General features: G+C 40.1%; 2 protein-coding genes across 3 annotated transcripts in view; one reads left to right on the forward strand and one right to left on the reverse strand.

The window, feature by feature from the left end:
• The window catches only part of LOC149932388 (metalloprotease TIKI1-like), a 74,824-nt gene extending 60,300 nt beyond the window's left edge, over positions 1-14,524 (reverse strand). For both annotated transcript variants that reach the window (XM_090155411.1, XM_090155410.1), the window contains exons 1-2: positions 14,060-14,524; positions 13,521-13,586 (exon numbers count right to left, since the gene is read on the reverse strand). In XM_090155411.1, the coding sequence (XP_090011537.1) occupies positions 13,521-13,586; positions 14,060-14,113 (120 nt within the window). In that variant the 5' untranslated portion in view covers positions 14,114-14,524. The remainder of the gene's footprint in view (positions 1-13,520; positions 13,587-14,059) is intronic.
• On the forward strand, positions 576-1,861 carry LOC149932390 (uncharacterized). Its single transcript, XM_090156449.1, has 3 exons — positions 576-639; positions 923-1,142; positions 1,701-1,861. Exons 1-3 carry the CDS (start codon positions 637-639, stop codon positions 1,859-1,861), a joined length of 384 nt encoding a protein of 127 aa, XP_090012575.1. The 5' UTR covers positions 576-636.
• Positions 14,525-16,050: the final 1,526 nt, after the last annotated feature.

The following is a 16,050-nucleotide window of genomic DNA, read 5'->3' on the forward strand; positions in this document are numbered from 1 at the left end:
TGGTAGTAAAATATATCTATACTCTATATAAAATACTTTTTGTATTTATTATAGCATAAGTAACATAATACTCATAAGTATGACAATTAATATTAATCTAACACTATTTTAGTAGCATATCGCGAAGAATTATCATTTAATAGTGTTTGAGGGATCAACTAAAGCAATTGTTTGTCATACATTTGTTTATGATATTACTTATGATTAGAGTGATATTTTCGAGTATTAATTTTTATTCACAAAACCTTTATTTTGAATTATGACATAGCAAAACCAAATCCTAATGGAAGAAATAGAAAGTTGTCCCGAGGTGAATCCTGAAGTGTTAATGAAGAAAATTGAAAAACTGAGAGCTAAAAATATAAAACTTAAAGAAGAAAATGAAAGCTTGAAACAAATGACTGGTAATTAAAATTATTAAAAAATTATTTTACTAATTTTTTTTTAAACGTAAAACGAATCTTAATTGTCGTAAATTATTTATTTTAATTTTTAATTGTTTTTCTTGGTTTGTTTTTCTTGGTACATACAGATGTGAATGAATGGATTAAAACATTAAAAAAAATATCGAAAAAATTCGATAAGACAAATAACTCTGCAGTATCCTGTTGTGCTGACGTTGCAGAAACTGATGAAATGGTAAAGTTTTCCTATCTAATATTTAAATTAGTCTGTATATAATTTGAGATATGACTTCGATAGAACTTTAAAATATTTCATTCAATTGTCTTTAATTTTAAAATTAAAATCTTCAAAAATAATTAAGATTTTGTGCTAAAGAGGATTAAGTTATTATTTTTGTATTAACTTAAGTAAATATATTTTTTAATTTGTTGATAATTTAAGCTCTCATTGAACTCTACTAAAATATGTTAAATCTATGTAATTTATCAGCTTTATATTTACTATTATTTTAATTTAGATAAACATTGGAGACGGAGTACTTGTAAAAAAGTCTGACATCATTCAAGCGGAATTTGCTTCTAATGGCAACGGGCGTTTTTTCGCAAGAAATTTGCTGTTAAAGGTTTTTTCCGAAGTTGAAATTGTTAACACTTCACTGACCGGGAAACAATCAAATGCATATCGAAATATTCCAGCTAAAAAGCAATTGGATCCAAGAAGAGTCAAGGCCGTTCTATGTAAGATATCAAATCTCTGCTTGAACGATAACTAAAAGTTGCATAACAATAATTACTTTCCTTTAAATACTTGGATTCCCTAAATTCTAATGTCATTGTAACCAAGAATTTATTTATTTATACTCAGGGAGAATGATTATGTCGAGACAATCGTTGGGGAGCTTGATCCCCTGCCCCCATCACGCTAACGGGGGGGAAGGAAAGGAGGTGTCATTTTTTGCGTCGCTCGCGGCTGCTGTTTGCAAACGCGTCGAAAGACGTAATTTTTAGGGAACCAATGAGACTGCGGGAAAATTTGGTTTATGTTATGCGGGGAAGCATCCCCGGGGAACCGAGCCGTGGGGAAAGAGAAACGTTAAAAATAATCTCGACTTATTCATTCTTCCTGAGTATAAATAAATACATTCTTGTTGTAACATTTAATAAAAATAACTAAAAAAGGCCAGGGCCGGATTGTTTTATGTATTTGTAAACAGCCCTCTATAGTCGATCAGATAGGTTATGTTTTTATGGTTCAATATTACAGCATTTGACTAACTATATTTTTAAAACTTTCAGGCTTTGTAACAAGAAAGTTTCCGGACGTTCCGAAATCGGCAATAAAACAAACCATAGGAGATAAAATTAAAGAAATTAATGAAAAAGCTGAAGGGAAAAGAACAAAAAGAGGAAGATTTCCAGATATCGAACAAACCATAGAATGTAATGAAATTAAATAATGTTATTTTGTAAAGAGTAGTTTTAAAAATAAAAGTTTAAAAAGAAAACTGTAGAAATTAATAAAGGATTTGTGGGAATAATTGTCGTTAATAGTTAAGGAAAATGTTAGGAATATATAAGGCACTTTTAAGGAAATCTGTGGGAATTGGTAAGAAATATTTAGGCAATTTCTTAGGGGTGACTTAAGAAAACCTTTAAGAAATCTAGGGAATACATTAGGAAAGTTTAGGGAACATCTTTGGATTTGCTAAAGAAAACCTTTAAGAAATCTAGGGAAAATGTAGGGAATGGATTAGGAAAGTTTAGGGAACATCTTTGGATTTGCTAAAGAAAACTAATGATATTATAAAAATTTGTAAGGGAAATTTAAATAAATTCTTAGGGGTGGCCTAAGAAACCCTGAAGAATATCTACGTAAAATGTAAGGAATAGATAGGGAAAATGTATGCAATATCTTAGGATGGCTTAAGAAAACGTTAAGAATATTAAAGGTTTATTTTAGTAAAATATTAAGAAATGTTTTAAGTAAAGTCTAAGGATTTCCGCCAGAAAAAAAGGCCAAATTTCTTAAGAAACCTTTAAAGTTTATCTTAAGAAATTCTGTATAAATTACTTAAAAAATTTCTTCAGAATTCTTAAGAAAGTTTTTATAAGGGTTTGAAACGAGGTAGGATTCTGATAATGTATAACTCTGGCAATGAGTTTGACCCCATCTCGTTCGCGTTACCAAATTTGACGCCGACATCCACCATTAACATCCCGAACCAATCAAGCGTATAGGCAAACGGATCATTAAAAAGTAGAAGCTATCTAAAACGCCATACACGAGCGACGGGAAGTGAAACTCAACATTAACGTTCCCTCGGTAATTATCCATCAATCCGAGCCGACATAACGAACTGGCCGAGACTTAAGGAAGTGGAAAGTACGGCGGAAAGGAAAAAGAAGAAAGCGCCGGAACAAGAGGATGACTTTGGTTCCGGACTTTAAACTTGTAAAATACGGGCCGCGGAATGAAGAAAACGAAGGAAGAGGATGGAAGGAGTTTATCGGAGAAAAAAGAGACTGAGGGCTCTCGGCCCTGGCTGTTTCGTCCGCGATGGATGGAAAAAATGGGGATTCGCCGCTCCTGGAAGCTTCGATTTTCGCATCTATCTCTCTCTCTCTCTTCTCGGCCGCTTTTCCACTCGGCCTTTTCTCTCGGTCACTCTCCGCTTCCTCTTTTCGTTCATTTGGAGACGCAGCCAGTCATTGGGAGGATTGCGGGAGTTTACGCGGGGCTGTTTATCGACTCCCGTGACCCCCGAACGTTTCCCTTTAACACCTTAGACATTTCCTAAAGGGTCAGGAAATTGAATCTCCTTTTGGCACGAAGGACGAACCGCCAAAAAGAAGACGGACCAATATACAATATTCTGCGCTTATAGCGCGCTATAAAGAGGAAAGTCGCGGTGGCGCTTCGTCGGGGGACATCGTCGGAATGGCCAAAAAAGAGCGGGGCCGAGGACGGAGCCCCGCTCTCATTTCGAGCCTCCCTTTTTTATCGTCGCGCGCTTTGGGCGTCATTCGATAGATCATATATAGCTCGGGCCGGCCAACTCTTTCACGAGCCATTTCGATGGCTATCATCTTCTCTTCGCCGACCGCGCCCTCTATCAGCGCCCGATGGAGGGATAAAAAGGGGCCGCTTTATTGATATACAGAGATCCGCTTTGCCGCCAGAAAAGAGCCCGATGAAGATGGCGCGAAATTTGATGGATCGGAAGCTTCTATTAAATATTCCTCGACTCTTCTCGATTCCGGCGGCGGCGTCGCGGACATTGTGAGGAAAGCGAAAGCAATCACTCTCCCGCCGAAAACGCTCAATGCCACCGCCACGAGTCACGTCCGCGTTCACTCTATTTGACGCTTCGCTTATTTCGCCGTTCCTTCAAAGCGCGATACTCGAAGGTTAATTCCGACTACGAAACTTCTAGAAGCAATAACGCGTTATATATATTCTTAGACTATCTGGTCAAACATTTTACAAAGACTGTATGGCTCGTATATTTAATTATTCTCCGTGACGTTCTTAATCGATTGGACGGAATGTCGATTTTTAGGATTCGCGACCGAAAACTATCGCTACGCCCCCTTTGGTTCGACATTGAAAGCTAGATAGATAGCGGTTAAAGCAGACGCTATTAGTTTTTCCTCATCGTTATTCGTAGATACGACTTAATAAATATTGATACTTGCATTTTAATATAATTTTTTTCATAGTGTTTATATTTTAATAAGATAATTTAAGAAAAAACGTTCTTATGACTTTTTAATTTGTCTGTGGCAAATGATAGGCGCCACCTCAGAGAAGCTAGCGCCATTACGCCACCTAGACTCGCTTCGGTCGTGAATAAAGCAAAGGTAAATATATGGAATGTTAGTATAGAGAGCTGTTGGCTCGCGTGGAATGAAGGGCTTGCCACCTGATTTAAATGCGTCTTAGTGACATGAAATGTATCGTCTGCTACAGCTTCTTCCACTTCAAATTCTGTAACAGCATCATTTGACAATATCTCCCACTCAAACTTATAACACTCCTATTTCTTAACATTTTACGAAAACATAAAACAGCTAGTTAGCTAGCCAAATATCTCGAGTCTTCTTGACTGGTAAATATTTTTTCTTCACTTTGACATTTTTTTTTGGTTATAATAATTGAAACTATACTAGTTAAATATACTATTTTGGGAATAATAAAGTAAATAACTAGCATATAAGAATCTAAGCCTAATAACAAAGTGCTAAAATTTGAACGTTTTATCTGTAGACAAAACCACATACAATTAAAACGTAAAATTTATCGAACTTGAGTTTTTAACATTCACTTGGCAAACTTAAGGTAAGTTTGAGGTAGGGTAACAAGATTAGTTTAAAATATTTATTTATCTCCGTTAACTTCAGTCAAAATTAAAATGTACATAGAAATGACAAAATACCGTCAGATCCGTAACTCATCGGTGAGCATCTTCTGACTATTATGTTGGCTGCAAAATTATTTATACTTGACCCAATTATCTGATTTAAAAAAAACTCCAACCCTTCAGTTTTGGGTCAATTTATTGTATGACTCTTCTTTTGAGTTATTTTATAGTAACCAATTCTTGGGTAATTTCTGTTTTACCCAAGGGTGGGGGGTTAATATTTGACAGAAATTGGGTTGTTTTGACTTTTACCCAAATTTTTGGACTGGAGAAATACGGACCCAGATTCTGGGTTAAATTTGACTCAATTTGGGTCAAATTTGACCGGGTCCTCCTAATTTTCTCACTTTCTCACTTTGCTCACTCCTATAGAAATAAACAAGTGCGTCGAGAGGGGCAAACGAATTTCAGTGAGCAATATCGAATTTTTCCCACTAGATAATAAAGTTGAAATCCTAGAAATGAGATTTCAACTTTATTATCTAGTGGGAAAATTCGATATTGCTCACTGAAATTCGTTTGCCCCTCTCGACGCACTTGTTTATTTCTATAGGAGTGAGCAAAGTGAGAAAGTGATAAAGTGAGAAAGTAAGAAAATTAGGATCCCCCGGATTTCGATTAATTTTTATCCATGAATAAAATAAGCCCGGCGTTATTTAAATAATATTTATTTAAATAACCAATAGTTGAATAAAAATGATAAAAAGTTTGAATAATCGCGAGTGAATAAGCCTATTATTTAAATAAAACAAACAATTATTTAAATAAATGCCACTTTTTTCCAAATAAATGCTTGGTTGCGTAAAAACATAATTAAATAAGTCAAAATGATATCCTTTTTACCAACGTTTGTTAAATAAATCGGAAAATTTGTGAATAATGAATAAACAATTCCGAGCACTACGAGGGGCTAACCACTTCCCGTAATCGGTGTACACCCTAACTGTAATGATTACGTAATCTTCTGTAATCATTCGTAATCCCGTAATCATTTGTAATCTTCGTACTCATCTGTAATCACCCGTAATCATTATGAAATCACGCGTACTCATCTGTAATCACGTGTAATCATTTCTAATAGCGCGTAATCATCCGTAATCACGCGTATTAATTGGGATTCTCCCGTACTCAATTACACATCTGTAACAATTTTAAAGTTTTGGGTAGCCTGTGTGCTCATCCTAATCTTTCTGTACTCATCGTAATCATTCTGCACTCATCGTAATCATTCTGTACTCATCGTAATCATTCTGTACTCATCGTAATTATTCTGTACTCATCGTAATCATTCTGTAATCATCGTAATCATTCTGTAATCATCGTAATCATTCTGTACTCATCGTAATTATTCTGTACTCATTGTAATCATTCTGTAATCATCGTAATCATTCTGTAATCATCGTAATCATTCTGTAATCATCGTAATCATTATGTACTCATCGTAACAGACTCATCGTAATCATGTGTACTCATCGTAACCATTCTGTACTCATCGTAATCATGTGTACTCATCGTAATCATGTGTACTCATCGTAATCATGTGTACTCATCGTAATCATTCTGTACTCATCGTAATCATTCTGTACTCATCGTAATCATGTGTACTCATCGTAATCATTCTGTACTCATCGTAATCATGTGTACTCATCGTATTCATTCTGTACTCATCGTAATCATGTGTACTCATCGTAATCATTCTGTACTCATCGTAATCATGTGTACTCATCGTATTCATTCTGTACTCATCGTAATAATTTTGTACTCATCGTAATAATTTTGTACTCATCGTAATAATTTTGTACTCATCGTAATCATTCTGTACTCATCGTAATCATTCTGTACTCATCGTAATCATTCTGTACTCATCGTAATCATTCTGTACTCATCGTAATCATTCTGTACTCATCGTAATCATGTGTACTCATCGTAATCATGTGTACTCATCGTAATCATTCGGTACTCATCGTAATCATTCGGTACTCATCGTAATCATTCGGTACTCATCGTAATCATTCGGTACTCATCGTAATCATTCGGTACTCATCGTAATCCTGTGTACTCATTGCATAATCATCTGTACTCATTAATGATTACGTAATCGGTTAGCCCCTCGCTTAGCTATTAGCGTAGCTGATTATTAACAATCAATACACATAAAAGTGTATTTGAAAATGTAAGCATTTCCAAGATTTTCTAAACTAAATGACGTGCAAATGTGGCTCTTACGTCACAGTCGCAATGTAGCTTTTTCTATAAGCTAATAAAGCTGTGTCTTGTGACGTAAGAGCAACATATTCTATTTCTTACTTTTTATTCGTTTTATTTTATAGAAACATCTGATAAAGAACAATTTCCTTTAACTATTAAAGGTAAATATTTCCGAATAATCTTTTACGTAATTAAACTTCAACCTGGCATCGCGTGTGTTTGAAACGAAGGTAAAATAACGAATAAATCATAGTTCAAATCTTACGTAAATTAGACGATATGATATTTAAGTCTAGAATATGGTCATTTATGCCGGAGATTTTGCGGCGTATATTAAAGCTCCCGTATTCGCGGTTGATTTAAACAAAATAACCCTTAGTTATTATATTAAAAGCGCTCTGCAAACGTAATAACGAGTCTAGGTTCTTCGTTCAAAAGGGTCTTACACCGTGATTATTTGCTTGTCGAAATTTTCAGATCAATAATTCAACGAGAAAGGATCCAATCTTCGGAGAAGACGAATTACAGGCTAGAGCAGCGGTAATAGGAACCCAAACCGGTATACTAACCGTCCCAACCCGCAATGCATTCTCTCGTAATACAAACGCGAGGAAATATAATAAGAAAGTTGATGACAAAAACAAGAGACCCTCAATTTCGAGTTGACCTCTATGACCCCGCAGTCGTAATTTCGCGTTTCCATTTGTTGGCGAAGAGAGAAAAAGTTTCCCTTTAAAACGTCCGCCTCGACTGTATATATAATCTACTTGATTTTGTTTGTTCTCTATCTCGAGGGTCTTAGTTGGAAATTCGCGTGAGAGGATCTCCCTTAAAATAATACCTACCCGATATACAAACTCCGGAGACTGAGAGAGATCTGCATTTTGGCGAAAAGCGGCGGTTCCATTTCGGAAACTGCTACACGGATGAACACGCGATTTCCCTTTTAGAGCCATAATCGTTAAAAAAGGGCCGAAAGCGAGAATTTAATCGAAACTCTATACCGCACACACGAAGAGATCCACGTTTCTTCGAATAAAACCAAACAATATATATATATATGACCGGGCAACGAAAGTAACGGATCCGTGGCAGCCGCCATGAGGTTTTTACTCTATTTTACACTGGGGCTCCTTATTTTTTGGTTCCTATACTCCCTCGGTGGCCACGAATGGAAAACCGAAAGATACACACTCGAGGAGAAAATAGCGTGTATTGAGGGCGCGCCTTCCTTAGCTTCCTTTCTTTCGGGCCGTATAAACTTATTCTTACGGTTGGGTTCCTCCCGGAATATATTTGGGTCTATAAGATGGATTTGGTGGGCGGGGACGCGAGGGGTCGGGGAGACGAGCCCGCGCTGTGGCCCCCAACTTGATCAATTGTTGGGGGAACTTTGGGGACTAATTGCGTCTTTTACGGGTTTTACCGCATTAAGGGATGACACGCGACCAGCCGGGTCGAGGAAAGGAGAGTGCCGCGAGATGGCGGCAGGAGGGAGGTGGCCTAATAGAGGGGTCCTGGTTAGAGGAGTTCGAGCCACATTAACCATTTAAAAGTTGACGCGGCAACTCGTTATCGCCCGAGGAGTAATACGATGAATCTTCGCGGCCGATCATTAGTTAGGCCACGAAAATACTTCGTCAAAATCTCGTTAAAAGAGCGCTAATCAGCGGATTTCTGGCTCGAGTCCATCCCGACGATACGAGAGGCTTAGTGAGGAGCTTCTGATTTCAAGGAAAACTAAATCTGTCAGACTGCGACGGCTCTTCATCGAGAGGTCGCGAATGAGTAAACGCTCTCTTTCCGTTTCCCCAAAAAGTCGACGTCGCGCCTTGGGCAAGCGCGTCATCCCGTTTTGCTTAATTTAAAAGCAGTCCATACAAAACTAACTGACAATAGCAAACAGTCATTTTTCCAACGAGTTCATCCGCGGATTCTCTATATTGTATAAGTTTCTAATAATAAAACGCTTTCGGCCTTTCCAATAACGGGGCGCCATTAATTTCAAAATGATTGTTCCCTACGTATATAAACAGGGAGGGGGGGGGCGCTCGATCGCCGAGGATAAACAACCGCCAGTTCCCCCCCTTTGTTCGGCTGCCCGAGGACACGCGAGCGTAGCTTGTCAAAACTATATTTAATAAGCGTCGCGACAGAAATATTCCAGTCTGGATAACGTATTGGGGAAAATCGTCCGAGGCTGGTGGCGTCTAAGTAATCCCCCGCCTGTAATCCGGAAGCGCGTCGGTGGTGAGCCGCGTATCTTGGGTGAAATACGACGGACGGGGTCGACGAGACGCGCTCCTCCCCGAGGAACAATTACCCGATTGGAAGGTAATTAATATCTGGACTCCCTTTTACCCGTTAATAACCGAGTACGCCTCGCGGATATAAACGTGAGGTTGGCCCAAAGTAGAAGACAAAAGCTTCGTAAATCGAATAATGTTTATCGTTTGAACCCCTTTAATTCCGGCTTTCCTGGAAGACCGATGTTTCGGACTCGATCGGAGAGGGTCGAGAAACTAAGGCTTAATTATCTACTGGCTATTTATACCCCCTTAAACGCTCCTCCGCTATGTTTTACTCCCGAACGCTCTATAGAACAAATTATCTCTCGGCCGGAAAAGATAAACCCGGCCAGTAAAAATGTCTCAATTAGGAGCCTGAGAGCTTAACCGTTGTTCTTGGATACTTTGGAAATAACCAACCCCCGGCGGACCGGGTCTTAATGCTTCTAATATACTAAAAGATAACAAAACCTTAACAAAACTATACGGTTCTCTTTATTCTTACGAGTCGGCCGGCGCGTAGCGCACCTGCGTTACACCCGAGGTACATTTTCGGCTATTTTTCGTTTACTCTACTACGCAAAATGGTTAGCTTTTACGAAACTAAATAATAAAACGAGAACGTTTTAGCTTCGGTTTATACGCGTTTTGCGGAAAATTCTAAAAAGTTTATACGTTAACTTTCGTTTTTCTCAGTATTCTCTTACAAACACATAGGAATATTTCCGAATATATATATACTTGAAATATATTTTCTTGAAGAAATAGAATTTGCGGCGGCCGCTGTAGCAAGGTTTCGACTTTCATTTTTTGTATAACTCGAAGTTACCAAAATAAGAGAAAAATACATCCTGTTGAGGAAGGATTTAACCGCGAGGCGTTACGGGGGGAGGCTTAAGCTCTTTTTCGGCGTAGTAACGACGTACGGACGTTGGCAACGATATTTCCGACGGAAGAAAAACAGATTCCAGGTACTAAATTTCCAACAAAACGGGCCCAAAAACGAAAAGAGCGCTCAGCCACTTCAAAATGTTTGCGTTGGAACGGCGACGTTTCGGAGGAATGGCGGGCGGGTTGGGAAGGGCTCTAGCTGGCCCTCGCACTCTCCGGCCAACCGCGCAACCCCCGAACGTCAACGTCCTCATTTAAGCCGAGTAACGGAGCCACGTACGTCCGGGAGATTCGGGAAACCGCGGAAGTGGAAGAGGATTTGGGGGAAGCTAAAAGAAGTCGACGTCCGCGAGAGCCCGAGTCTTTCGCCCCCTCAAAGAGTGAAGATGACTGAAAGTTTTCTTCGCGGCCGCTTATTTTTAGGACAAAGAGCCTTTAGGGCGACACCGCCCTGCCAATTAACGTGGCTGACAGTAAACAAGGTACCCTCGGCCCGCCCTCTCTCTCGTGATGATACGGCAGGGCCGAAGTCAGATAAAGGGAGCCGCGTACGTTTCGGGGCTGGGAAAAGACCCTTTCGTCCTCTCTCTCATCGGGCGGCGATATATCCCTAAATAATAAATCGGGTTTCTTCCTCGGAATCTGCTCGGGATCCATCATCCCAGTTTGACGTCCCGCCGGCGAATTCCCTCGCCGCTGGAAAGGGATAAACGGAGAACAGGTGTACGCGAAAGACCGCGGGGAATTACGAAGGCCGCGGCGGGAAGGAGCGAAAGTTCAAAGGGCTCAAGCGCTCCGGCACGTGCAAAATCCTCTCCGCTCTTTAAAATACGGCCGCGAGAAAAGAAGGGGTTAGCGGGGACGCGCCGCGAGACGAAAGGGCTTTGACAAGACGAGCGGGCTCTCGGGGATTAGTATATAGGGCAGTTTGCCCCCATTCCGCCTCGCTCTCTTCCCTCGTCCCGCTTTTATTCCGTTTATATACGAATCTTATTTGTTATTACTGACGGCTTCCTTTGACTCCAATGAATAACATTTTCGGGGATGGAAAAGGTGACAGGCGAAAAGGAAGAGACGCGGCCTTTCAACATAGCCACGGAACAGAGCGCCTCCTAAAACATTTCGTACCGGCGGACGGTGTAAATGAAAACTTCCCGAAACCCCAGCGCGATTCCCTTTTTACTCCCAAAGTTTTCTTTTGTTATTGCAAAAGACGCGCTCAGTTGTCAAGTACGCCACGTTACCAACTTGGCAACCAACTTTTAAGAAAAAGAGACTTTTCCGGAAAACGTTATATGTTGTTGCGTCCGAAACATTACTTTCCTTACTTTTATTTATTACCGCATTTCCATATTTCCGCGCGCGACTGAGGCTTTTCTCGTAATATTTATAATATACTAGTCGAGCGCGTGCTGCGAGAACATTTTCTTCTCAACTCCGAAAAATATATAGCTTTATAAGAACGAATATAGTCGTAAGTTTCGTATATATCCGGCCCAAAACTGCCAAATTTTGACTAAGAGGGAGAAAAAACTAACCGTCTTCTCTATTATGATTCTATGAATAAATGCATAAAATACGGGCCGCCCGCGCGCGCTCGCTCCAAATACGAATTCGAGGGAACGAATACTCGAAACTGCGTAATAAACTGACTAACGGAGAAAAAATGTTGTTTAATACGGAAGACTGCCGTTAATTTTAGGGCGCGTAAACTTTACCCGCTTGATAAGATTAACGAGAGTAGCGGCTAAGTATACGGGTATTTTCTCTAAGAGTACTACGCGACTGTGATGAATGATGACGGAAAATGATTTGAAACGTAGGTAGGCCTATAGGACGTAGCGGCGTTGTTAAAGGGAGAAAAAAACACGGCGGCGTTGGCGTGCTTCGAAGATAAAAGAGGCCGAATCCCAATTACGGGTCTAGTTTTCTTAAGAAATATATACTAGCCTCCCCCCCCCCCCGTTGGGTTACGCTAACCCCGTAGGCTAAGAAAAGATTGTAACATTAGAGAGATAGGGACGATAATAAACATACCGTATACCCCGAACGCTAACCAGTATATAGCTCCACCTAGTTGAGGTTTTTGAAGACGGAAAAAAAACCGTTTTCGTAATACCAAATTGCCCTCAACAAAGAAAAATCGTGGAACCCCAATGACCTCCCCACGCTGCTAACAACACGCGGCCAAAAGATGAGACGCGCAATTTTTTTCCCGCTTATACAGGCATGATAGAGACGGTACACATATAATGTTTAACTTATACGTACTATATATATATATATATATATATATAAATATATATACCGCACCGGGCTGAGGACCATTTCGAAGGTGAAAAAAAATCTCGGTAAACTTCAAAGTGTTTTTACGGGTTCTCTACTCTCTCTTTCTCGCTCCTTCGCGGTTTCAAAAAGTGATTGGTCTTTACAAGCTGAACGGGGGGGGGGATGGCCAAGAAACGCTAATATCTTTTTCATCTTGCAAATGGGTTCGCAAAACTCGCTCATCAAGAAGAGAGCCAAAGATGACTTTCCCCCCCCCTTCCTCTTTTCTGATACACCATACTTAGATGATGCGTATAAAAATGAGATTTTTATTTATAGACGCGGCTCGAGCCAGAAATACGAATTTGGTTCTCTCTCGATATAAATTATTGGAAACTGGAAAGCTAGTATCATTATTTTATCGATAAAACTAGCGTAAAGAGCGAATGTCTTTACGGAATATGAACTGTCTATTTGAAGAGTATATGCAGTAAAGGAGTTTTGGATATCGGAATATTTTCATCAATAAAGAAATGATGAAGTCGTCCAGTTCTACGGATACGTCGAGGATAAGTTAGTGCTCGGATTTCGATTAATTTTTATCCATGAATAAAATAAGCTCGGCGATATTTAAATAACCAATAGTTGAATAAAAGTTGTAAAATGTTTAAATAATAGAAAGTGAATAAGCCTATTATTTAAATAAAACAAACAATTATTTAAATAAATGCCACTTTTATTCAAATAAATGCTTGGTTGCGTAAAAAACTTAATTGAATAAGTTAAAATGATATTCTTTTTACCAACGTTTTTTAAATAAATCGGAAATTTTTTGGATAATGAATAAACAATTCCGAGCACTAGGATAAGTCAGTCGAAAATGTATTTGCATAATTTAGTCTACCGATAAATACATCGTCGCTTTTATTCAGTTAATTAACCGTATCCGTATTTAAATTACTAACATAAATTACGTAGCGTGATATTATACCTGGATTTACTTCCCCCCCCCCCCATAAACATATCGATGAATTTCTTACCTGCGTCCTATTTTCGCAAAACCAAGGCTTCTTATGACGTTTAGCCGAAACCGCCAAAGTCCAGAGCTGTCATAAAAAAGATTATTATTAGATTTTCTAATATTTAGGTAATAAAAACTTTAATTTATACCGAAAACTTGTCATAAACACGCTAAATGACATGTATATTTCAAACCTGCCGGAAATTCCGGAGTTTATTTATATCTTCCGAGCTTTTAATACTTATTGAAATAAAACAGTCTTTCGCGTGACTAGGTCTTTCAACCTCAGCGAAATTTATTTATTTTCAGAGTGATCATAATTTTGCATTCGCCTTCCCAAAGAATTTGGCACTTTAACAAAAATAAAAGTTCTTGAAACGCGTAAAAGGCGAATATTTATGGCTGGGGAAAATCCCCGGAGAGCGCGCTCTAAAATTAGAGACGCGAAAATTCGGTGGCGAAGTAAAGAAAAAATAAACGCTTTTTTCGAAGAGGAACGCTTTTGGTAATAAACCCAACCAATCGAATAATTGAATTTAATTGAGAGAAGACGCTTACCAAGATAGTGAGTAACGGAATCATCCGGCAGTTATTAGCGCGACAGGTAGCCATAATAAATCAGGGAACGTCGGCGGATGACCATCGGCTAGCGGACGATCTTCGAGCGCGACGCTCATATTGGCGCGAGACCGTCACCGGTCTCTGCATGGTCGGGGCCCGGCGACCTCGCGGACCGTCCAAATTCCGCAAATTCGTAGTCGCAAACGCGGTAACGAGCGCGCGGAGTTCGCGACCTGTTCGGCAAAGCGCGTGTCCAGGAGTGTTTACGTCGTGGCTGGGCCTCGAACGAGCGCGTGAATCTCGACGCGTGGCATCATCTTCCGAGAAACGTCCGACAGCGGCGCTGCGCGAAAGACTTTTACGATTCTGGACGATGCGCTGGCTTCCGCTTCGGCAGCGGTAGAAGACGAGCGCGAGGCTCTGCTGGAGCCGGCCATGTCAGAGCGGCGGCGGGCTGGCACCTCCTCTCAGCGCTCGACGGCGCTCCCCAAAACGCTTCTCGGAAAACCGGCTTGAGAAAAAAAGGAAGCCGCCTCGATTCCACCAACCTCGCGGATGGCTCGCGGCACTCCATTCTCATCCCCTCTTCCTCTCGCGGGAATACATTCGCAGCGTGCCGCCATCTACTGGCCGTCGGGATACCTAGGGGATTCCGGGGAGGGGGGCAAAGATGGAGGGTCTCTCTTCTTCTCCGGGACAACGCGCGAGAGTGGAGAGAAGATCAAGTATAGTAGGAGCCCTTACGCTTTTTTTTCCACCGTCAGCGCGGACAACTTCATTTTAGCGACATTCCTAGCTTCTACAAAACTCTTCAATCCCCGGTGAGATTACTATAAAAAGCGCCGTGAAGAAATATCCTCCCAAAGGCGCTAGAGCCTCTATATTCTTCTCGAGATTACCGATACAAAAATGCAAGATTTCTCATTTCAAACCTTCCTTTTCTCTTACACTATAAAAAGGAGCCATAATCGTAAATTTCCCACCGAGAGAATCTTCGCTGCGAAACCGAAAAAGCCCTAAAACCAGGAAGAAAGTTGGAAAAATCGTCTAGTATCGGTATAGGGTTATACGTTTTGTCGTCCTGGTGGGGGCTATTTTCGCAATTTCTCGGAGAAACTGGGTCGAGACGGTGTCGAGAGGCCGCCCGGAAATTAATCACGGAGAGATTAATCTCGGTTTGATAAACGTAAAGACGCGGCTTCAGACTTCGACCGAAATTTAATATTAAATGTTCCCCTTTATCAATTGAAAAGCGCTGGCCCGTTACGTTGCTAATTCGAGAGTAAAGTTGGGCTAATTTAACAACGGCCGCTCGAAATGTCCTAATATATTTACGCGACGACCCTTTACAAATTTACTAAAATCTTACAACAATAAACCCATATTGGCCTTCGCTTTTCGTAAGACAGTTTTGAATCAATTTCATTCGATACAACAATTTTCAATAAAACAGTTCTCTATAAGTTTTCGACGCTCGTAAGTCCGAAACTATCGCTTGGTCATCTAAAATCTATATTTAACGATTGACCGTTCATTTTTCTTACTTCTTGTCATTTTTAAGCTATAGCATTTCGTACTTGAAAGAATTCTTTCGTTTGAAGTTTTTAGTGGAATTTTTGAAGTTTTGTCGATGTTATTTGGAGAAGAAAAAACTAATATATCGTTTCAAGAAACAAGAAAAATATGACGAAAAAAACGCAAAACTAAAAAAACAACGTCGGCGTCTTGGGAAAAGGGAGGGTAGGCAAAAGGAGGGGGCGCGGTGGATATAGGCTTGTGTTTCCCTATAATAGGTTTTTGATTGCGAAGGGGCCAAATGTTTTTATAAAGCGGAATGACGAAGAAAAATGGTGTCGGTTTGCGCGGTTCATGCTCGGATGATGGATCTGGGAGCCCTCTGGCGATGGCAGTTCGCAAAAGCGTCTGTCCGCACCTGTTGTCTCACCCACACTCCCCCCTCCCGCGCCGTCGAACGGCCCAATCTATAA

The sequence above is a fragment of the Leiobunum rupestre genome, chromosome 8, assembly GCF_980474605.1.
Source record: "Leiobunum rupestre chromosome 8, qqLeiRupe1.1.hap1, whole genome shotgun sequence".
NCBI classification, from domain to species: Eukaryota; Metazoa; Arthropoda; class Arachnida; order Opiliones; family Sclerosomatidae; genus Leiobunum; species Leiobunum rupestre.

What these genes read in the sequence shown, in the direction of transcription:
- LOC149932390 (XM_090156449.1), top strand. An exon ending in AAGAGTCAAGGCCGTTCTAT is followed by an intron (nt 1,143 to 1,700) that starts GTAAGATATCAA and finishes TAAAACTTTCAG; the next exon opens with GCTTTGTAACAAGAAAGTTT.